This window comes from Perna viridis, chromosome 3 (assembly GCF_037379345.1).
Source record: "Perna viridis isolate PV_CMFRI_1.1 ecotype Kerala chromosome 3, ASM3737934v1, whole genome shotgun sequence".
NCBI lineage: Eukaryota > Metazoa > Mollusca > Bivalvia > Mytilida > Mytilidae > Perna > Perna viridis.
In genome coordinates this window covers 22,823,752-22,847,512 of record NC_142447.1, presented here as the reverse complement: position 1 = coordinate 22,847,512, position 23,761 = coordinate 22,823,752, and the positions used below count along the sequence as shown (strand labels likewise).

The window sequence follows — 23,761 nt, the reverse complement described above, 5'->3', positions numbered from 1 at the left end:
GAAGTAAGAGGTTGAGATATGGAGGAACGGAATTCCAACCTCTTACGTTGTAGGAGTAATACAAGAAATACTCCAAGGTTGTCTCCTGTCACCCCTTATTTTCTATATAAGTGTGCATGAATTTTAATTAGATATAATATACAATCATGAATTTACTCATAGATTGCTTCTTGCCTAATTGATATATTTTGGGGTGCTAAAGGGATATAGACTCAGATTGGCCATGCATAATTGATTGTGACGTGGGCTGCTTCCCTGCACAAGTCTTTAAATTCTCGTGCTATCGCAGGGGAAACTTTCCGGCCTGCACGAGTCTCAGACTTTCTCTTGCTATCGCAGGGGAAAATAACCCCGGCCTGCACGAGTCCCAGACATTCTCGTGCTCTGTATGGTTTAGAAAAAAAAAAGAAGCAGCTCCTCATCAATTCCTGGCTACAGACAAAGCCATGTCTTGTTTAGGCCGAGTAATTTTCATCTAATCCTCACGAAGAATATAGGGTGGTTGGGAGGAATTATTTTTTATTTTTTATTCCTTACCAGATATTTGCTGGCGAAATCTTATCTTTTTGGTGTATAGACATGTACTAAATCCATAGCCACATCTGTTTCAGAGAAAAAACATTTAAAGATTTGTACTTGATCTTGATTTTGAAATTACCGTCCCATTTTTTAAAGTCATTTTTAGGAGCTGGAGGGGATGTAAACCTATTAAATAATTTTATTTGGTCTTAACAAGAATACAATATCTGATTATCTGAGTCTTTACTTCCATATGTCCTCCCTTGATATTTATATAATATTTTACATTTATTGTTTATCGTTAATTTAAACTAGCAAAAAAAAACCTGCCATATTCCTGAAAAAAATTATAATTCTGTTGCTATTGAAAAAAATTAAATAATTATAAGAGGAGCGGGAAAAAAATATTTAGCAACATTGAAAAACCCACCCCCCCCCCCCCCCCCCGGTATAAAAATGGTCGGTGCCTAACATTACATAACTGTTACTTATCGTTTATTTACAAATTAGAGGCACACATGGAGCCAGAATACTAGCCTCGTATCTTGGTCTACACTTAGAGATCGATGGAAAAAAGAAAACTATTGACCAAACTAAACGACAAACGCGACGACTTTTCATTCTGTATTGTCAACTCAATTTTCCTTCCATCCGTGGCAAAATCAATTCAGCATCTGCGTATGGAGTCAGAGCTTGCCGTAACTGTTCTCCGCAGACTCTTTGTACTGCACTAGACTTCTTACAATTAGGCTTCTGGAACAGTGTTGTGTTTCTACAAGATTGTATTCATCACTACACAGGTTTTATGGTCGTCATCATGAACTCGTGGGTCGTTACGGTGTATCCATCAGCACCATGAAAACCAATTTATTCACCATGTCATAGTTTTCCTTTCCTTTTTCGTCTACCCCGGACTTGACTTTTTATGAGCAACTCGGCGGGTATTTCTAGAAAAGCAGAGGACGCTTACCCTACCGGTGCACCTGGTCCATGCACCCTGTTTTTACTTATGTAGTTCTATGTACGTATTATTGTGTTTTCTTTATGTTCTTTATTGTGTGTGTCTGTTTGTTATGTATTGGGTTAATTATGGGTCAGTAAATAGTAAATGGTAATTAGCTAGATCAGGATTAAGATTAATGTTAACAGTTGTATGCACAGACTTTCTCACGGCCATCTGTTGATTGATCCCAGCATCACATCATAAAGATCAATAGCTTTATTTTGATAACATTTTATGACACTATCCCCCGTTGAACATTACACTGATTTCACTAATTGCTTTTGACAAGTAAATATTTTGGTTCGATTGAACTTAAGAAATTTAGTCATTGGTCAGAGTTAGAATTTTTAATGTTGTATTTATAATTTGTGGAGGAGTTTTTGGGGTGTTATATCCTCTGCAAGTTTTATATCTTTAGTTAGCTTACCATCATGCTCCGCTCTTGTAACATCGACCGTTACTTATGTTATTTGTAAAATAATGAACCATCTACATAAGATCATAATAAACGATATATTTAGATCAGTGGATTAAATACTTGAAATTGTGGAATGCACAGCTCCTATTTATTATTTGGTTGACTTTTCCGGACTTATACCTTAATAGTTGAACAACGTGCCCCCAGTTGTTTACATGTTTCCCCCGTCTAATTGCGTTCTTTTGATTTCCGTTAGAATCTTGGTTCCCTTGATTACTTTCTTAATGAGATGAAATGAGCATTTCATTTTTCATATACGTTTTGATTTATCACCACATTATCTTCCCTGTATCAATTTGATCCGATAGAGCAGTGTAGCGAATGGAGTCGTCACATTCTGAGACGTTGTGTATATATATAAATATATAAATATTACATCCCTTCAAATTATAGCAATAACCTTTATTGTTACAAAATTTCGCACAGATGATTTTTCGTAAAGTAGGAAAGTTTAACATTTATAGCCTCCCCTTACAAATCTTACAAAAAAAGCAGTTATCTGCCCTTTTGTTTACTAATATCTATAAAGTTCATAAGATAGGATGCCACTGAAGGGAATTCCAAACGTTCTTTCTCCCGATTTATTGCAGGTTCTTGCTCTGATGGGACACGGAGATGAAATTGGTGAGAAATTTACAGCTTCAGGGTAATTTTGCGCACTGTGACACGCACGCTCCGCGCTGTTGGCTAGTGTTGCATGCACGCGTTCTAAGGACTAAATAATAATACAGAAATGTAAAGCCGGTACATTCCCAGAACTTGGCATTCAATCATAGATCTTATAAATTTATAAGTTCACCTTTTTTTCTGATAAAGGTTTAGTAAATGATAGATTTATTGTGTTCTTATCTATCACTGTCATCTACATTTACAGGGATTAAATATATATTTAAGTATTTATAATTGAATTGTAAATATTACCAAATGAATTATAAATATTTATAATTATTTATAAATATTAATAAATAGGCGTTTTTGTCCACTTTGGCTTGCCGTAATACATAAGTTTATCAGGCTTATTAATCTACGTCATAATTTTATCTGAACTTCTCAATCATCATACTAGTCGTCTTTCACCGTCCTTTTTATTTGAAAATATGTCATTTTTATGAATAAAATAGGCAAAAATAGCAAATAATGTCGTAGCATTCTTTTCAAAGTGTCTGGATCCACCCCAGCTATTCGAATTCTAACAGTGCAAACTGAATCTTACAAAGAAAGCAATAATATAAGGCATGTGCAACAAGGTAACTATCAAATGTCGTTTGGACCTCTTCGATAAGCTTGTAATTAATAAAAGCCTATTATTTTTATTTAATTATGGGTCTGTTAAAACAGGACAGGGGGTTTTTATCATATCTCAAGATATGAAGACAACAGACAATTTCTTACGATAGATATAGATATCCCCAATTACGATACAGTTTCTTTTCGTAAAATCATGAATTTTTTAATGCAAAAATCGAAATTGAGAAAATTGTGCAAATTTATTCTAATTATTTGCAAGAGACTGGATTCTCTCTGAACTATCGCTTTATATATTTAATGTACTTTTATTTCAACAATTCGACAACAGTAAAAATTCTTCCCAATTTCTGCACAATGCTTTATGCTTTTCTGTTTACTAGTTATCGTTTTTCAAGAATAAGTCATGTGTATATGTAATTTCAGTTTTAGCCGATGCACATTTTCCTACTTCTTCAATATGCAGAAGTGGAGCCACTGAAGTAAGGGCTGATGGTAAGTCAGTGTGTTTTTTTTTAACTTTATAGAAACATGTATAAGAATAAGTAAGATATCAGAATTGATGTATTTGTTGCATTTGAATCACTTATTTTAGACCGAGCTGTTCAAGTGATGTTCGACTACTTAAAGTGGAATTCTGAGATCCCGGTGTTTTCATGCAGCGATGATAGAGGTTTAGATCTGGCAAGCTATTTTCTGACTAGTTGTCATACTCCAGCAGTTTTAGAGGGTTGATAGCAATAAATTTTATGACTTGGTGCCATACTTAAACAGCTGTATGGGATTGGCCAGAAAGCTTTTCGACGTTCCTTGCTTTTGTCATTGCTCTCCACTGCTATTTAATTGTCGCTTCAATCATAAGCAGCAGACGTTTTATTACAGGTCTCGACATTCCAACTTTGCTTGATGCAGTGCTAGCACTACTACCTTTGGACCAATACGTAAACTCTCCTGTAAGTATGTCCGTTAAAAAGAGGGTGTTCTGTTTTGAAATCAAAATATGAAATCTGAAAGAAAACTCAAGGACGAAAGAATGGTTGTATTACAAAAAGTTTCTACTGATATGAATACGACAAAATTCAAGGATAAAAAGTAGCCTGTTCCGCCAATATATAAAAAAACGGAACCAAGAAACAGTACTCCTACAACTTTAGAGATTGGAATTCCGTTCCTCCATACCTCTTACTTCCGAGCACCATATTGCATAACGCTCGTTCCGATGTTCTTTGAAATCGGCAGAATTATAGTAAACTATTTACCATTCAAAACATTTTATACAGTTTCTTTACCATAACACGCGAGAAGGTGACTAAATTAAAAAAAAAACAAATGACCTACCTGATGACAAAATCCAGCAATCCTGGAAATCCTTTGTAAAAGCAGTTAAAATGAACTTCATATTTGTTTTTTTTTTTAGCTTTTTGAGTGTGTAATTCCGGTTGATAAAATCACGGATTTTAAAATTTGCGAAACGAATATATCAAATTAGCCAACGATTTGCCTTTACCAACTTTAAGTTCGTTTTATCAAAAATATATTGTATTCCCGTAAAATTACTGACCTAATTCAAACTGGCTGGTCATTTTGACAACTGTTTTCAGTACAAATGTTTTCTAGGTATCCAACACATATTTAGGATTTTTATCGCTCGATTTCCGATAGGTTAAACTTCTTTTATGTAAATTAAAAGACTTAAAATATTGTAAAACACATGTTTAGCTAATTCACATTTGCGGTGGCTTACAGCATGTCAGATGCTAGAGGTTAGGATGGCACCAAGTAAGAAAATATCTTGACAGACAACCTCTAGCAATGCTGGAGTACAACAAACAGCTGCTTTTCTAAGAAGTACGATTTCGTGTGATATATAGTTGTCCATGTGCTTAGCTGTATGTTTTTTTTTAAATTGCTGTTTGTTACTTTGTGTTGATTCTTGTGTGGATGAATCTGTAGGAGGATGCATGCACTTGCTGAGTGTTTTCGTAATTCGCTTTTAATGTCTTCAGATAGCTCTCGAAACATATCGTTGTCATTGAAAAGAAAAAACACATTGGCAAATATGTTTTTGACATTTTCAATATAGGTAGCGTTGATGGACTTAGTGCCGAGTGATAAAGAAAAGAATTTGCAGACACCAGTTTGGATTAAATACAGAGATATAATAAACAAGCACGAAAGTCCACAGGTATTTTAGATCTGTATATTATATAAATGTTTTGGAATACACATACATTCGTGTTTTTATACAAATGTCTCGATTTTTTTTATAGCGTTTTCTTTTTGTAAGCTGTTCATGATAACGAGTAAATATTTCAACTTCGTTTCTAAATAACTAAAGTTAAAACAATTATGTATATTTCAACACAATATACAGATAATTTGGTTGTTAGAATGCGTACAATTAACCCGAAAGAGAAACAATGCCGGCACGGGCGGATCCAGAGAAGAGGGCGGACAGAAGTACTTTTCACCCACCCCCATATCTTCTGTCTCCCCTTACCTAGTCCATCGTCTTTGAGAGTGGAGACTCCTAGCTATTTATTTGCCATTTTTTGCCAAAAGTGTGCATAAAATTAACAAAAATTTTCCAAAATGAAGGGGATGGTTCCAATCCTATGAACCCCTGGATCCGCCACTGGTACTAGGCAACAAAAGTATGAACATGTAATAATTGACATCTCAACATTTTTGTACAAAAGGAAAAAGATAGAGTTGGAGCCTTACTACATTGTGCAAAATGAGCTTTATGGAATGTGTGTGTGTCATACTAAAAGTCTTAAAAATTTTACAAATTGGAGATAATTTAAGAAGGTGCAAAATACTCACAAAAGGGTGTACTAGTAATACAGTCGAACACATGTATTGATTAGGGAATACTTATATTATTAAGGGGCGATCATTTTATATTAATTTTCTCTTTGCACAGATTCAAATAGAAAAAGTAGAAAGATTTGCATTCTATGAACGAGCCAAGAAGGCATTTGCTGTTGTTCACACGGGGTATGCCAAAACTTTACCAAACAAAATAACAACATCTAATTGATCGTCTTCTGACACAAAAAAAACATTATTAGGTAGAAAAGAATTAGATATTAATCTTGTTCAAATCGACAAAAAATGTAATTAAACCAAGGATTATTGCTATTAAGAATATGGATTAAAAACAAAAAGAAAACACATTAAAGGCTGCACTGAAATGAACAAAATTAAATTTTATCTAATTTCCCTCGAGAACATTTTCTTGTCGTCAACTAACATTTACCATATATATGTGCATAACACGCATTTTATTATATAGAACGCAATGATTTACCGACTATTCCCAGTGTAAAAAATTTCGATAATAAATTCGGTAATTTTACTCTCGGACCGTTTCTCCCGCCAAAATGTCACAAAACGTCACAACTACCAATCCGCCGTTCATAAAGTTTAATATTCATTTTGACAATAGGAATGAATAATGGAGGAATTCTATATAATAAATAAGATAATCGTGAATAACCAAAATAAGATCACTCGTGCCAAGAACGCATAAAGCTCGTGTGCGGAACCACACGCTCGTTAAATTTTGGCGTACTTCGGCACTCGTGATCATATTTTGGTTTTTCTTTTTTTTCAATTAGTTATCCTATTATTATCGAATGTATTGTGTTATATATTTTATACGTATTCGGATAGCGACTGAGGGGACCAGTTTGATATTCTGGAGCTGAATTATATGTTCGGAGAAATTTTGATCGTGTTGTTTGTTTTTCTATGTGTACTGCTTGGTTTTGCGATTTATTCTTCGTCTGTTGTACTTTTGATGTTCTTATCGGTCAGGAACCCGTTGTTCAAAATATCGTTAGCCTAACATAAAGTGTTAAATTTGTCGTTAAATGGTCGTTTTAAATATCGAATTCGTTAAGTGTTGTTCAAAATAATTAGCGAGAATGAGGTCGTTACTCCTGGCATTGAATGTAATCATACCCCCATAACACAGCAATAACAACTGATTCAGCAACAGGACAGTTTAGGCAGTCTATGTTGGCTTGTTTCAGCAACAGGACAGTTTAGGAAGTCTATTTTGGCTTGTTTCAGACATTTTTTTGTAGAAGATAATTAGGAAGCACATTTTCCTGTATTCTTATTGTGGCATGTTCATGGGTAATATTTTAACTTTAATCCGCTAACGCTATGTTAGCTAACTTTGCAGGAACTATTAATGGTTAAGAGTGGTTTTCGAGCTCTTTACAAATACATGTACAATAACTCAAAAAGGAATCATGGACATTTGTGTAAAAATTTTTGACATGTCAAAAACTGTTCATCTTCTTTTGCGAATCAATATTTTACGAATGCCTGCGAATATTTACGAGTTGTCAATAGTTATTTACAAATGTTGACAAGTTAAATACGATTGCTTGTGGATTATTCGTAAGAATCCGTAAAAAAGAGGGGTATTAGGAAGAATAAAGGTGCAAAAAAAGAAAGGAAAAATAGTTTCGCTTTTCTTGTTTTTATTTAGATGTCTCAATTTCTAAATATGCAAAAATCACCATAATTTTATATTACCAATCTTATTTCTTCATTTTAGCGAGACTGCACAATATGGAAACATTATACTAAAAAAAGGAGTGGCTCTGTGACACGCGCTTTGTTTATGAAGATAATAACAGGACCTTGTTTTGTGTGACATTTGTGGGTTATCAGAAGTGCAATTATGAAAATAAAATAGTACACATGTGATGATGAATTTTAATTGATTATAGGAAAATATTATTAAGTTAATTAAATTAGGAATATTAGTCCTTTTTCATATTCCCGACTTTGACTTCGTTTTTTAAGATTTTAAGCAAAGGGAAGAAACTTTCTACATTTTTGTAATCCGACAGACTAGTATGGCATGCCAAAGTGGACAATAGTCAATATTTTGTAGTATTAGAAAATTTTTTTTATATATTACAAAATCATTTTTTAAATATTAGAAATTAATTTTGTAATATTAAAAATTCATTTTCTAATATTACAAAATCCTGATTTAGTAATTTTAGAAAATAAATTTGTAATATGTAATAATCATTTTTTAATATTAGAAAACACTCATATTTGTCCACTTTGGCTTTAATACTGTCAAATTGTAACAATGGGTAACAGTAGACTTCAAATTCAAATATTCAATTAATTAGAGATGCGGTAAGATACTATTAAATAACCTATTTCAAACCATTCAGGTATGAAATGTACATAAGCGAAAGTAAACTTGGAATGTGACCATTAGTTACAACACGAAGAAATTCTACAGAAAAAATCGACAAAATATGGAGGCATTTAAACAAAGGATCATGTTCAAATTGAGGAAACAGCAAACGAAGACGATCCATATACACATTGACGTAGATAACAGAATACGATACAATAACAGTTATAAAACTATGATTATGGCAAGCCAAAGTGGACAAAAATGAGTATTTTCTAATATTAAAAAATGATTTTTTGGTAATACAAATTATTTTTTTAATATTACAAATTAGGTTTCTTATATTACAAAATACTTTTCTAATATAAAAGAAAAAGCGATTTTTTAATATTGAAAAATGCATTTATTGTATTCCATAACGACTTTTTAATATTAGAAAATCATTTTGTAATATTAAAAAATGTGACTGATTTTGCAATATTGCAAAGTGATTTTCTAATATTACAAATTCATTTTCTAATTTTACAAATTCAATTTGTAATATTACAAATGTGTGATGTTTTATAATAGTAATAAATCAGAAATTTGTGATATTAGAAAATTAATTTTAATATTACAAAATGAATTTCTAATATTATAAAAAATGATTTTGTAATATTAAAAATTCATTTTCTAATATTACAAAATATTGATTTTTGTCCACTTTGGCTTGCCATAGATGATCATAAATAGAAAACAGCACACAATAACTAAAGCACTACATTTTTTTTGTGTGTGCGTGTTTGTGAAGTTCATCTTTCAAGACACTTATATATATAAATTTTCAACAAAAAAAGCGCATTTCAGAGTATCATCATATAAAAGTTTTAAATCATGTACAAAATCATCAATCGGTTGCCATCTTATAAAAGGTAAATTTTTGGATTATATGAGTTCTGAATTTGAAGATTGTGACCAAATCACTAACTCTTTCAATTCTATATTAATAGAATGTGCTAATCAATCTGCTAAATATGTCAACCAGTCACCCAACAGAAAGAAAAAAAGGTACAAAACCTAGACAACCTTGGTTTGCACAATCATGTGCAGATTTAAAGAAGTTGGTTAAATGTTATGAGAAACTTGTTAACAAAAATCCTAGTAATGGATATTACAGGAGAACGTATTATATTAATAAGTCAAAATATAGAAGGATTTGTAAATATGAAGAAAAACAATATAAACAGAAATTATATGCTGAAATGAATAATAGCATTGATAATGATCCAAAATCATTTTGGAACCTAGTAAATAAACTAGACCGGTTGAACTTGAATCATGATTCCGATGATACTTTACCAAAAGAAGAATTTGTAAATTTCTTCAAAAACTTAAATAAAACTGATAATAATAATTCAGCTTTTCATAATAACATAAACCAAAAATTTGAACAAGGCTATGAAAAATATTAATGAAAGGCCAGCTCAAAATATATTTGATAACAAGATAACTGTAGAGGAAATAGCTAAGGCTATTAAACTATTGAAACTTGGAAAAAGTACTTCCACAGATATGATCTCTAACGAAATGTTAAAATATAGTATGAATACTATTCTCAAAAATTATATAACTTTATTTTCCTCAAAGGAACATTTCCTAAACTATGGAATGAGAGCTTTTTGGTTCTCCTTCATAAATCAGGTAATAAGACTGACCCCTGTAATTATAGGAGAATTTCTATAACTACTATGGAATGAGAGCTTTTTGGTTCTTCTTCATAAATCAGGTAATAAGACTGACCCCTGTAATTATAGGGGAATTTCTATAACTACTATGGAATGAGAGGTTTTTGGTTCTTCTTCATATATCAGGTAATAAGACTGACCCCTGTAATTATAGGGGAATTTCTATAACTACTATGGAATGAGAGCTTTTTGGTTCTTCTTCATAAATCAGGTAATAAGACTGACCCCTGTAATTATAGGAGAATTTCTATAACTACTATGGAATGAGAGCTTTTTGGTTCTTCTTCATAAATCAGGTAATAAGACTGACCCCTGTAATTATAGGAGAATTTCTATAACTACTATGGAATGAGAGCTTTTTGGTTCTTCTTCATAAATCAGGTAATAAGACGGACCCCTGTAATTATAGGAGAATTTCTATAACTACTATGGAATGAGAGCTTTTTGGTTCTTCTTCATAAATCAGGTAATAAGACGGACCCCTGTAATTATAGGGAGAATTTCTATAACTACTATGGAATGAGAGCTTTTTGGTTCTTCTTCATAAATCAGGTAATAAGACTGACCCCTGTAATTATAGGAGAATTTCTATAACTTCTATGGAATGAGAGCTTTTTGGTTCTTCTTCATAAATCAGGTAATAAGACTGACCCCTGTAATTATAGGAGAATTTCTATAACTACTATGGAATGAGAGCTTTTTGGTTCTTCTTCATAAATCAGGTAATAAGACTGACCCCTGTAATTATAGGAGAATTTCTATAACTACTATGGAATGAGAGCTTTTTGGTTCTTCTTCATAAATCAGGTAATAAGACTGACCCCTGTAATTATAGGATAATTTCTATAACTACTATGGAATGAGAGCTTTTTGGTTCTTCTTCATAAATCAGGTAATAAGACTGACCCCTGTAATTATAGGGGAATTTCTATAACTACTATGGAATGAGAGCTTTTTGGTTCTCCTTCATAAATCAGGTAATAAGACTGACCCCTGTAATTATAGGGGAATTTCTATAACTACTATGGAATGAGAGCTTTTTGGTTCTCCTTCATAAATCAGGTAATAAGACTGACCCCTGTAATTATAGGGGAATTTCTATAACTACTATGGAATGAGAGCTTTTTGGTTCTCCTTCATAAATCAGGTAATAAGACTGACCCCTGTAATTATAGGGAGAATTTCTATAACTACTATGGAATGAGAGCTTTTTGGTTCTCCTTCATAAATCAGGTAATAAGACTGACCCCTGTAATTATAGGGGAATTTCTATAACTACTATGGAATGAGAGCTTTTTGGTTCTCCTTCATAAATCAGGTAATAAGACTGACCCCTGTAATTATAGGGGAATTTCTATAACTACTATGGAATGAGAGCTTTTTGGTTCTCCTTCATAAATCAGGTAATAAGACTGACCCCTGTAATTATAGGGGAATTTCTATAACTACTATGGAATGAGAGCTTTTTGGTTCTTCTTCATAAATCAGGTAATAAGACTGACCCCTGTAATTATAGGGGAATTTCTATAACTACTATGGAATGAGAGCTTTTTGGTTCTCCTTCATAAATCAGGTAATAAGACTGACCCCTGTAATTATAGGGGAATTTCTATAACTACTATGGAATGAGAGCTTTTTGGTTCTTCTTCATAAATCAGGTAATAAGACTGACCCCTGTAATTATAGGGGAATTTCTATAACTACTATGGAATGAGAGCTTTTTGGTTCTCCTTCATAAATCAGGTAATAAGACAGACCCCTGTAATTATAGGGGAATTTCTATAACTACTATGGAATGAGAGCTTTTTGGTTCTTCTTCATAAATCAGGTAATAAGACAGACCCCTGTAATTATAGGGGAATTTCTATAACTACTATGGAATGAGAGCTTTTTGGTTCTCCTTCATAAATCAGGTAATAAGACAGACCCCTGTAATTATAGGGGAATTTCTATAACTACTATGGAATGAGAGCTTTTTGGTTCTTCTTCATAAATCAGGTAATAAGACGGACCCCTGTAATTATAGGGGAATTTCTATAACTACTATGGAATGAGAGCTTTTTGGTTCTTCTTCATATATCAGGTAATAAGACGGACCCCTGTAATTATAGGGGAATTTCTATAACTACTATGGAATGAGAGCTTTTTGGTTCTTCTTCATAAATCAGGTAATAAGACTGACCCCTGTAATTATAGGAGAATTTCTATAACTACTATGGAATGAGAGCTTTTTGGTTCTTCTTCATAAATCAGGTAATAAGACTGACCCCTGTAATTATAGGAGAATTTCTATAACTTCTATGGAATGAGAGCTTTTTGGTTCTTCTTCATAAATCAGGTAATAAGACTGACCCCTGTAATTATAGGAGAATTTCTATAACTTCTATGGAATGAGAGCTTTTTGGTTCTTCTTCATAAATCAGGTAATAAGACTGACCCCTGTAATTATAGGAGAATTTCTATAACTACTATGGAATGAGAGCGTTTTGGTTCTTCTTCATAAATCAGGTAATAAGACTGACCCCTGTAATTATAGGAGAATTTCTATAACTACTATGGAATGAGAGCTTTTTGGTTCTCCTTCATAAATCAGGTAATAAGACTGACCCCTGTAATTATAGGGGAATTTCTATAACTACTATGGAATGAGAGCTTTTTGGTTCTCCTTCATAAATCAGGTAATAAGACTGACCCCTGTAATTATAGGGGAATTTCTATAACTACTATGGAATGAGAGCTTTTTGGTTCACCTTCATAAATCAGGTAATAAGACTGACCCCTGTAATTATAGGGGAATTTCTATAACTACTATGGAATGAGAGCTTTTTGGTTCTCCTTCATAAATCAGGTAATAAGACTGACCCCTGTAATTATAGGGGAATTTCTATAACTACTATGGAATGAGAGCTTTTTGGTTCTCCTTCATAAATCAGGTAATAAGACTGACCCCTGTAATTATAGGGGAATTTCTATAACTACTATGGAATGAGAGCTTTTTGGTTCTTCTTCATAAATCAGGTAATAAGACTGACCCCTGTAATTATAGGGGAATTTCTATAACTACTATGGAATGAGAGCTTTTTGGTTCTCCTTCATAAATCAGGTAATAAGACAGACCCCTGTAATTATAGGGGAATTTCTATAACTACTATGGAATGAGAGCTTTTTGGTTCTCCTTCATAAATCAGGTAATAAGACAGACCCCTGTAATTATAGGGGAATTTCTATAACTACTATGGAATGAGAGCTTTTTGGTTCTCCTTCATAAATCAGGTAATAAGACAGACCCTTGTAATTATAGGGGAATTTCTATAACTACTATGGAATGAGAGCTTTTTGGTTCTTCTTCATAAATCAGGTAATAAGACAGACCCCTGTAATTATAGGAGAATTTCTATAACTTTAGGAAAACTGTTTAATAGAATAATTTATGCTGGAATTTACAGACAGCAAATCTCTCCTAAGTAAAAAACCAAATTGGTTTCAGAGATACAGTAGAACTGCTGACCATCTATTTTCAATCAAATCCATTATTGACCACTATAAAAACAAGAAAAGAAAAGATATTGCTGCTTTTATTGACCTACGTAAGGCTTTTGATACCATTTGGCGGGTTGGTCTTTTTTACAAACTTGCGTCAGCAAATGTTCCTCCAAAACTATTTCAAATAATATTTTCTATGTATCATAATACTACAAATAGAATCAAATTTTCAAATGGACTAAGTTCCACATTCAAATCAGAATGTTGTGTCAAACAAGGTGATGTTTTGAGTCCTTTATTATCTAATATTTTTTTAGATGACATTGTAAAGGTATTAAAGTCAAATAATTGCAATCCTGTAAAAATTAGGAATATATCAGTAAATTGTCTTTTATATGCGGATGACTTAGTTATATTATCTGAAAGTAAACAAGGTTTACAAACTTACTTAAATATTGTTCATGAATATTGCTGTAATTGGAAATTGTGTGTTAATGTGTCCATATCTAAAGTTATTGTATTTAATTCAAATGGTAGGTCTTATATTAATGAGTTTACATACAATAATGATATCATTCAAACAGTACCAAAATATTGTTATCCTGGTGTCATGTTACATTATAATGGTAAATTTAATTTAGCTGTATCTTTGCTGATGGAAAAGGCTAGAAAAGCTTTATTCAAGATAAAAAAGTCAGTAGGGCTAGATCATTCATGTCATCTATTATAAAAGCTGTTTGATACTTTAATTAGCCCCATTCTTTTGTACTGTAGTGAAGTCTGGGGTTTAGATATTGATACATGTACTTTAAATAACTCAGTTGTAGAAAATTTTCTTTTAAAATTCATCAAGGAAATTCTTGGTGTACATTGCAAAGCTACAAATGCTGCATGTCGTTCTGAACTTGGACGACTCCCACTTCACTCAAAAATTATGTTTTCCTGTGTTGAATTTTTAAATCATCTTCTTTCCTCAGAAAACACTTTGGCTTTCAAAATATTTCAAGCTACAGAAAACAATAATACTTGGACAAAGAGAATGTATTCTATTATCAATAAACTTGTTTTTCAAAAATGTAGCTTTAAACCTATTTTATCAAATATAAAACAACGAATAACCGATCAATTTATGCAAGAGCAACATTCCCAAATCCAAAATTCAAATAAACTAACATTTTATCGAAATTTACACATTGGATACAAACGAGCAAGCTTTGTTGATATTTTACAAAAAAGATCAGAAAGATCCTCTCTTTGCAATATTAGAATCAGTAGCCATAATTTGGAAATAGAAAAAGGCCGTCATCTATCAATTCCTGCAAACGAGAGATTATGTAAAGTTTGCAACTCTGGGGAGGTTGAAGATGAATTACATTTTTTGCTAAAATGTGAAAAATACTTCAAAGTTAGAAGTCAATTTATGTCCAAATTATCAAATATCCTCAAAAAAGATATTGATTCAATTAATTACTACACACTGAAACAATGTACAATCAGAGATTCATATACTATACTTAAGATTATCACTAATTTTTTAGATATTATTTTTTCTATCAGAAATTTTTTTATTTCATAACAAATATCTCTTCTCATAACATTTGATTAATATTCTATTTACATGTATACCGCTACTATATATGTTACTCTTTTATATATCAATTATATGGGCCTTTGCCAATTATTGTAATTGTGTTTGTGCCAATAAAGAATATTATTATTATCATATTATAATTGAAACCGGTGATTTCCAGCTGTATTGTTATACCGGAATAGGTGTCAGACGGTTCGGGGAAGTAAATTCAAAGTGAAAGTATCCTTTAAATTGATTTAAAAATGAAATATGTATATAAGCAAACAAACAAAACATAAAAATAAAAATAAATAATTACAGTATTTTGATCATTTTACCCATCCTATCTTGCCCCTTTCAGCTATCGTCCCTTTTTTCAATGACTTAGCAAACTTAAGAAAGAAGGTGTAAGTGCGATGCTCGGATAATTTGTAGGCTGTTCAAAACTCATGATATGTAAATACTGTAAATAATTTTTTTCTTTGTTATTTTGTTTTGTTTTTGTTTTTGTTTTTTTTTAAATTGAATATATTAATTTTAAACCAATTTAAAGGCTACGTTCACTTTGAATTCACTTTCCTGAGCCATTTCTGGGGTCTTTCTGATGCCTATTCCGGTTTGACTGAACATCTCAAACTCCGAAACAGTGCGTAAGTTTGCTTCGCAACGTCGCCGCCATTTCGGAGTTAGTGAACGTCTATCGTCAGCCTTATCAGGAAGCCCGGGTAGTATTTTCTTTCCACAAGTTTCTCTTAAATATAACCCCAGGGCACCAGTGACGTCCTCTGTGTTTTGGTTCGCTGGGCGAATATGACGTTATTCTATTTTCTTAATATGTTCTAATATTCAAATTTGAAAAACAATTTTTTTATCGAATTACTTACATCTGCAAATGCACAATAATTAAGTTAATTTCATCTTTGTTTTTATTTTATATCATGAGCGGCAATTTACTCATATATTGTACATATCCAGGTACGAGGACACAATTAATTTTCACACAGAGTTTATTATAGCATTTTTCAAATTAAAAAAAATCTACCGCTTCAAATCAGTTTTTAGTGGAGTCCGAGTTGCTCATTTGCTTTTGTTACTTTGCATGTATTATTTTAGTTACTTTATGTTCTTTGTTGTGGATGTCTGTTTTCTATTTTGAGGTCTTTGTCCCTGGATTGCTTTCTTTTGATTTTTGCTAGAACCTTGGTTCCCTTGATTACTCTTTCACTAAAATATCAAAAAGTAACTTCCGAAATAAATATCAAATCAAAAGGAAGAAGTCCTTAAATATAAAACAAGTGCGCTCGTCTTATTTCTTAGTTTCAGTGGAGAATAACTGGATGGACACTAGAGTTCTATGTACAACTTCCATGCTGATGATAGCCTGCATGTCAATTAAGTGTTGAATCGTGCAGGCATGCTGAATCTCAGAAATTGACAGAAAGGTTTTTTTATGGAAATGCTCGAACAATTATGCTAATCCAGTAATTGGCAAACTAAGTCATTGAAAGGAAATTGAATAGATAATAGATACAGGGAGTGTGTGTAAGAGATAATAACCTTAAAAACTTAAAGCTAAAAAGGGACAAAAAACCCATGTACTTGGAAAAAGGCTGTATAATGTATATAAAATCTCCGAGGAGCTAACTATTAAATGCCAGGGTTTGTTTGTACATGATGCAACACAAAAATGCTTGTTAGTAACAACGTTTGAACATCTAGCTGGTCAAAATGACCCACATTTTCTAAACTGACAAAATGATATTAGATATCTATTCGCTTACATTAAAACAAAATCGTTTATTTATCTTTTATACAAATTACAAATAGTTAACAAGCCAAAACCATGATTATGGCTAACAATAACAAAAAGAGAACACAACATTTGCGGTACAAAGAAATTACAAGATTGATACAATCCATAATATAATATATTAAGTTTTTACCTGTACATGAAATATATATTATGAGTTTTTATTATGAGTTTATATCATGATATCTCAATAAGTTATTTCTACTTTTGAAACAGTTGAGTTTCTATTAAATAATATTTGTCGTTCTAAGTCAACGTGAGGACAATAAAAAGAAATTGTTCTTCATTTTCGATTTGTCCTGATTTACATACTGTACATAACCTTTCTGAAATTTGGATAATAAACTTTTTCAATCCTTAACATATGTGATGAACTTTTTAGGATTGTTGATAAAGCGACCTGTTCTGTAGTGGTGGTTAAAATGTCTACACACGATAGCCGTTGTCTAAACTGGTATAAACTTTTGAAAAAAATCGTTAACTTTTTTTATTTTGACTCTGAACACTTTGATCTTTAATACTTTTTTATGTTCTAAAGTTCATTTTTGAAATTTACTTTGTTTTTAAAAAACATAACAATCCATGGTTATTTAGTGAATACTTAGTGTTCTTTGTCCATGGATTATTATTTTTTGAAGAGTTTTAAACTTGTACATACAATGTATCATTAGAACTGTAGATGTAATAAAAAATTAAGATAGATGAATGTATAACAGTTTGCAATGGGCGCCGAGCACGTTCTGCTTAGCAGGCATCATTTGATGCCTTACAATTTAAACCAAGTAGTTCCTGGATAAATTTTCGATGTGGATTTTTAAATAGGTCACAAAATGCAAAATGCGCTCCAAACCACACTAATATAGAATGATTGGTGAAATGATTGAGTCTCACTACAATATAGGTATTATACTTGCACAGTTTTGTAGAAAAAAAAAACAAATAATACGTTGTGTTCTTAACATAACCCCCCCTTTCATCAAACTAAACAAAAATATATACTTCAATAAACATAATGAAGAATTAGCATTGCTGTTTATACATATACGTCATTTACAACTTTTATCCAGGTCAAATGTAATGGATATAAATAGTACAATGAACTATGACATTTAAATTTGACTATTCAACATTTATGACTTAAATAATCTGTTAACAAAATATCAAAATGAGATGTTTGAACTTGACTGTTATCCTACTATTGATATAAAGCAAACTGAGCAGGATAAAAATAGAACTGTGATAATAAAGTAGTATCAGATACATTATTATGTTGAATTGTTTCAAGTAAGTACCATCATAAAGCTGTATAACATATATGTATGTTTATGTGATTTTGGTGACTTAGTCATCTAAGTAATGGACATTATACATTTACTTGCATTGAAACTCGTTAATTATTGCGAACTTAATATCTATAGTATTAGTGCTAGGTACATTATGTACATATTTTCTTTTTCGTATGATGTAATTTAATTACTGTGCAGCCTATTTATAACAGAATGTGTCGAACGATATCTAAATTGCACAGCGCAAAATACGCATTTCCATATCTCTATTATTTTGAACGCTCTGTAGTAATGACATATTTATAAACAAAGAATTTGAAAAAAAATTGTTAAGAGCAATGCGTCGTTTTGGAACATTAAAGCGGAATTACAATTAATGCAATAAGCTTATTTGTTAGGATTTATAACATTCGGCTTTGTTATTACTATTGATGTTATATCACAACTACTGAGAAAAATTGATGTCGACTTACAATATGTCTGTAGGCAGCTTTTTTTAAATACGAAAAAAAAAATAAACATTTGTCTCGGTACGTGTGACCATGACCGGTTGATAGATAAAATTTACATGTAAAAGGAAGTATAGATAGCATATGATATCTTCCTTATAAAACTTTTAAATGTATTTATTGAAACGTTTATATATTAGGGGAGAAAGGTAAATGGCAACGTCTTCGAAGACTTCTAGTGATGGATCACTGTCAAGAAGTGCCGGGTTGAAGTTCATGATAATGAATACCGGAGGAAAAAACACAGGAGAAAAACCAGCAGATAGACGGAAACAAGCTGTATTTGATGTCATTGCTGACACAAAAGCTGCCCTTGTTTTACTACAAGAGTTTTCATGGACAGGTATCCGTAGTAGAGGATGGACAGATTTCATTTGGCCAGATAATTTGGAGTATGTAGGTCACAAACACGCAAGTATTATCTTTGATATAAATGAAGTGTTAATTGAACAAGTTTCACAAAATACTTTAGATGGCGTGCTTCGGGAGCTAGTCAGGTTAGGTCGAATACAGCAAGGATTCGCACCAATTCCTAGGTTGTGTGTTCGGAAAGTAAAAACCAAGGGAGTACCAAATGTCAAATTTCTTTGTATATCATGGCATGGTCGACACAACAAAGTCAAATACGACGACTTGAAGGACGAATTCAGGTATCTTATGGAGTTCATTGTAAAACTGTCAGAAAGCGAAAAGTTACCTTTGGTAATAGCAGGCGATTTTAATGTCAAACTTAAAGATGTTCAACAGTTTGTCCCTAGTTCTCTTGTGTTGTATAACTATTCACCTACAAAACGCAGAGAAGAATCGGTTATAGATTTCTACATTTGTTCCAGTTCTTTTATTTTAAAGAATATTCGAGCTTTAAAGTTAGAAAGTAAGACAGGTGTTGATGACGTATTGTCACTTTTTGACCACGACCCAGTGGAAGCTTCGTTGACAACATTATCGTCTTTATCAAAACCAAAAGCTAAAACGCAACCGAAACCAAAGTCACAGAAGTAATTACAATTTTGCAGTACATTTTTTACTTCATCTGCAAGTTTAAAGGTTCTTCCCATGATCAATATCTAATGAGACAATACGCCGTGTACACTTCATGTTATGTTTGTTTTATTTTTAAGATAAGATCGTGAAACTTTGCAAAAAATTATTCTACAGTGATTTTATTTATATTTTTTCAGTCATTTTTTCGGCGAATACATGACATATAAAAGCTACATATCATGAAGATAAAACACGTGAACAAACTTTTCTAAATTAAATCTACAACTGTCTCAGAAGGCCTATTGGGAAATTAATTCTTGTCCATTCATATCCCCTCAGGACGACCTGATATAAGTCTTATTTTCAGTCTTTTGTCTGACTTGGTTTTTATACAAACCAAAAATACTGCCAATTCATAATCTAATTCTTACACTTTACAACAAAATATGCTTGTATACTTTGCCTTTAATTTTTTTTCATATTTATCTTCCATAGTGTAATATTTGTTTTATCTTATCATTATTATTTTATTGTTTGAGTGAGCAGTTCTATGTATCAGTACTTTGATATTGCTATAATTTTATGTAAAGTGCCATCTTGTCATTTTCTAGAACTCTAACAAGTAGGCTTCTGGAACAGGGTTATGTTGCTACAAGATTGAAGGCACTACTACAGAAGTTTTATGGTCGTCATCATGAACTCGTGGATCGTTAAGGTGTATCCATCAACACCATGAAAACTGATTTATTCAACGGGTCATAGTTTTCCTTTCCTCGTTTGTCTACTCCGGACTTGACTTTTTATGAGCAACTTGGCGGGTGTTTCTAGAAAAGCAGAGGACGCTTACCCTACCGGTGCACCTGGTACATGCCCCCAGTTTTTAGTGGAGTCCGAGTTGCTCATTTACTTTTGTTATTTTGTATGTATGATTTTAGTTACTTTATGTTCTTTGTTGTGAATGTCTGTTTTCCATGTCTGGTCTTTGTCCCTGGATTACATTCTTTTGATTACCGCTATAACCTTGGTTCCCTTGATTACTCTTAGTACCATTTATAATAATTTTGAGTGTCGTGTGTTTTATATAGCGTTTAAAGTAATTGTTCTATTAGATAGAGACCGTATAAATGGTGTATACTTATAACAATAATTCCAGCACTTATAATTATGTTATATCGGAGTAGTAACTAATTTTTGTAAGCACATTTTCTCCGAATACTGTATGTACCGACGTGCAAAAGGGTCATCTATTGATAAGCTTCCTTTGAAGCATCATAGTTGTAATTTTTTGTGTTTCAATATAAAATTAAGTAACTTTGGTAAATTTGATATGCATTATCCTAGATATTGACCAGTATGCTGAAACAACAGATAAATTGTCCATTTGTTTTCATTTCAAAATTATTTTATTATTGAGGTAGCTTGATAACATATGATACTAGTGTTTATTATTGTATATAATTCCATCTTATTCCTACCTTTCATATTTATAAGCTTAAATAGATCTCTACATTTTAAAATATCAACATTATTCGATCAAATTCTACCTCTTCAATAACCTCATTATTATTGTTATATTGTTATATTTAATTATATTATAATTTAATAAATACTTGTTTTACCAAATTTGTTTCTTTAAAAGTTATCAACGGTAAATGTACTAATTACGTTTTGAAAACCTTTATTCATTATTTGGACAAACACAAACAACCAAACACAGACACATACACACACACTGAGAGAAAGAGAGATAGGGTGACATGGAGAGAGCGATCCAATTATTCCGTGAATTCTTGATTTAGTTTATTGATAGTCACCTAATCTTAATGTCAAAATTTTAATTGTCAAAACAGTACTTTAAACATATTTAAGAAATTTACTGCTCGCAGTGTATTTTTAAAATCAGTTGGACCGGGTGTAGATTATTTACATATATTTGTATCAAGTATTAACTAAACTATATGCCCATTTCTTTGTTTATTTGTGGTTAAAACATACAAAGTAAATGGGCAACTCGGACTCCACTAGACTGGAAGCATGGACCAGGTGCACCTGTAGGGTAGGGTAAGCGTCCTCTGCTTTTCTAGAAACACCACCGAGTTGCTCGTAAAAAGTCAAGTCCGGGGTAGACGACAGAGGAAAGAAAGGTATGACACGTTGAATAAATCGGTTTTCATAGTGCAGATGGATACACCGTTATGATCCACAAGTTCATGATGACGACCATAAAACTTCTGTAGTGAACTGGCTTCAATCTAGTAGTAACATAACCCTGTTCCAGAAGCCTAATTGTAAGAAGTCTAGCCCGATACAAAAAGTCTGCGTAGTTACGGCAAGCTCCGGTATAACTTATGAGTGGTGATATGATAACTCCATACGCAGGCGCTGAATGGATGTTGCCACCGATGAAAGGGAAGTTGACAATTAAGCCTGAATGAAAAGTCATCACGTTTGTCGTAAAGTTTGGTCAGTAATTTTCCTTCACAACCAATCTCTTAAGTGTAGGTCAAGATATGAGGCTGACTTCACACTGTATGTAGTATCCTTTATTGCAAGTTCTTTGGGGTAGATGCGATGTATCAAATCCTCGAAACTAAATACTGGGCTTGCCATCCTTCTAAAAAAATGTTATATTTTACTCCGGTAAAATATAATTTTATTGAGGTTAAAAAACTATTAATGCTAATGGCATAAAAAATAATGTTAACAGAGTATAAATATTTTTAACGAGGTAAAAATATTCATTCCTAATTAACTAGTTCTTTTAAGTTGTTATCAATCATGAAATGACTAAAATGGATTTTCTATTTTTGAGAACTTTAGAATGTTGGTTGTAAGTATCTCACCTGTTTCGCTCTTCGCACCTAATAATAAACGCCTATCATGTTTTAACTGTTACCGATTGCCCTATCCACCAGCTAGAAAACTAGTAATTTTACTGATGTAAAAATATGTCATGTAATTTATTTGTATTTTGTATTTGAAATTTGTAATGTAAATGTGAACATTCTAATATGTCGTGATTTTATGCATTCTACACACAGGGTACTTTCCAACTTTCCCGATATTGTGATCATAGAAAAGTGCTCACTGGTTAATGCTAACTACACCAGGAATATGAAATTTAAAAACAATGCGCATCGTTCTTTTACAAGACAAAGAAATGACATTATAATTATCACATTTACACCTAAAAGCACCTTGCCACCAATTTCGCACTCTTTGAATGTTATTTTCCTTAAATTACAAATCACAATGTATCCCAAAACCATACATTCAAATGGTTGCAACGGTGCTTCAAAACACAAGCATTTTCAACGATTCTTATTCCTTATTTTGTATTTTGTTCGACCTGCTTTTCCACAAATTTTCATTTTCGGGTAATTCAATGTTTTTTTTTCTACAGTTTCTAATAAAAGATTCGTACATTTGAGCAAAATCTGAAATTCGTCCTTCTTGTAGTCAGAATCATGGGGTGGTGCCTTTGAACTGACATGAAATGAACAAAGACACAAATCTCGTTTGCATTTTATAACATAAACAATAACATAATATACAAATGTACAAAATCAACACAAGTAAATAGGGGAGGAACATATTTACTAAACTAGTAACAAAAAGCACTTAAGTGATCAAATATGATATGAATTATAAGTACCCGTTCTTTTTATTATTTTATGAATTTACTAAATTTTTTTGCAATTACAGTCAACTGCCTTTTATAATATTAAAGTATTCAAACATCTCTATCATGTAAAAACATAAAAAAATATCTCAGGACAGCTGTACGCTCAAACAAATTTAATAAGCACAAATAACCCTATGCTAATTAAAATAAATCCATGTGCAATACTTCGTTACTAAAGTCTAAATATTTAAACACTCAATATTTCTCCTGTTAAACAATGGAAATATTTTCGAATGGAAAACCCAAGTGAGGACGTCTTTTGATTGGACGCTCCATCCCAAAACGT

General features: G+C 32.0%; 2 protein-coding genes across 3 annotated transcripts; both read left to right on the top strand.

Moving 5' to 3' along the window:
* The first annotated feature begins 2,466 nt into the window (after positions 1–2,466).
* LOC148621478 (fucose mutarotase-like) lies at positions 2,467–7,973 on the top strand. Of its 2 annotated transcripts, none has more exons than XM_088575932.1 (6): positions 2,467–2,624; positions 3,672–3,740; positions 4,128–4,198; positions 5,329–5,430; positions 6,172–6,245; positions 7,822–7,973. In XM_088575932.1, the coding sequence occupies exons 1-6, from the start codon at positions 2,543–2,545 to the stop codon at positions 7,871–7,873; spliced, it is 450 nt and encodes a 149-aa protein (XP_088432058.1). In that variant the 5' UTR covers positions 2,467–2,542; the 3' UTR covers positions 7,874–7,973. The 2 variants fall into 2 exon arrangements, with proteins under 2 accessions (XP_088432058.1, XP_088432059.1); XM_088575933.1 differs by having other exon boundaries at positions 2,497–2,646.
* Positions 7,974–17,966: 9,993 nt separating this feature from the next.
* Positions 17,967–21,413, top strand: LOC148621477 (uncharacterized). The gene is made up of 2 exons (XM_088575931.1): positions 17,967–18,295; positions 18,947–21,413. Exon 2 carries the CDS (start codon positions 18,960–18,962, stop codon positions 19,806–19,808), a length of 849 nt encoding a protein of 282 aa, XP_088432057.1. The 5' UTR covers positions 17,967–18,295; positions 18,947–18,959; the 3' UTR covers positions 19,809–21,413.
* Positions 21,414–23,761: the final 2,348 nt, after the last annotated feature.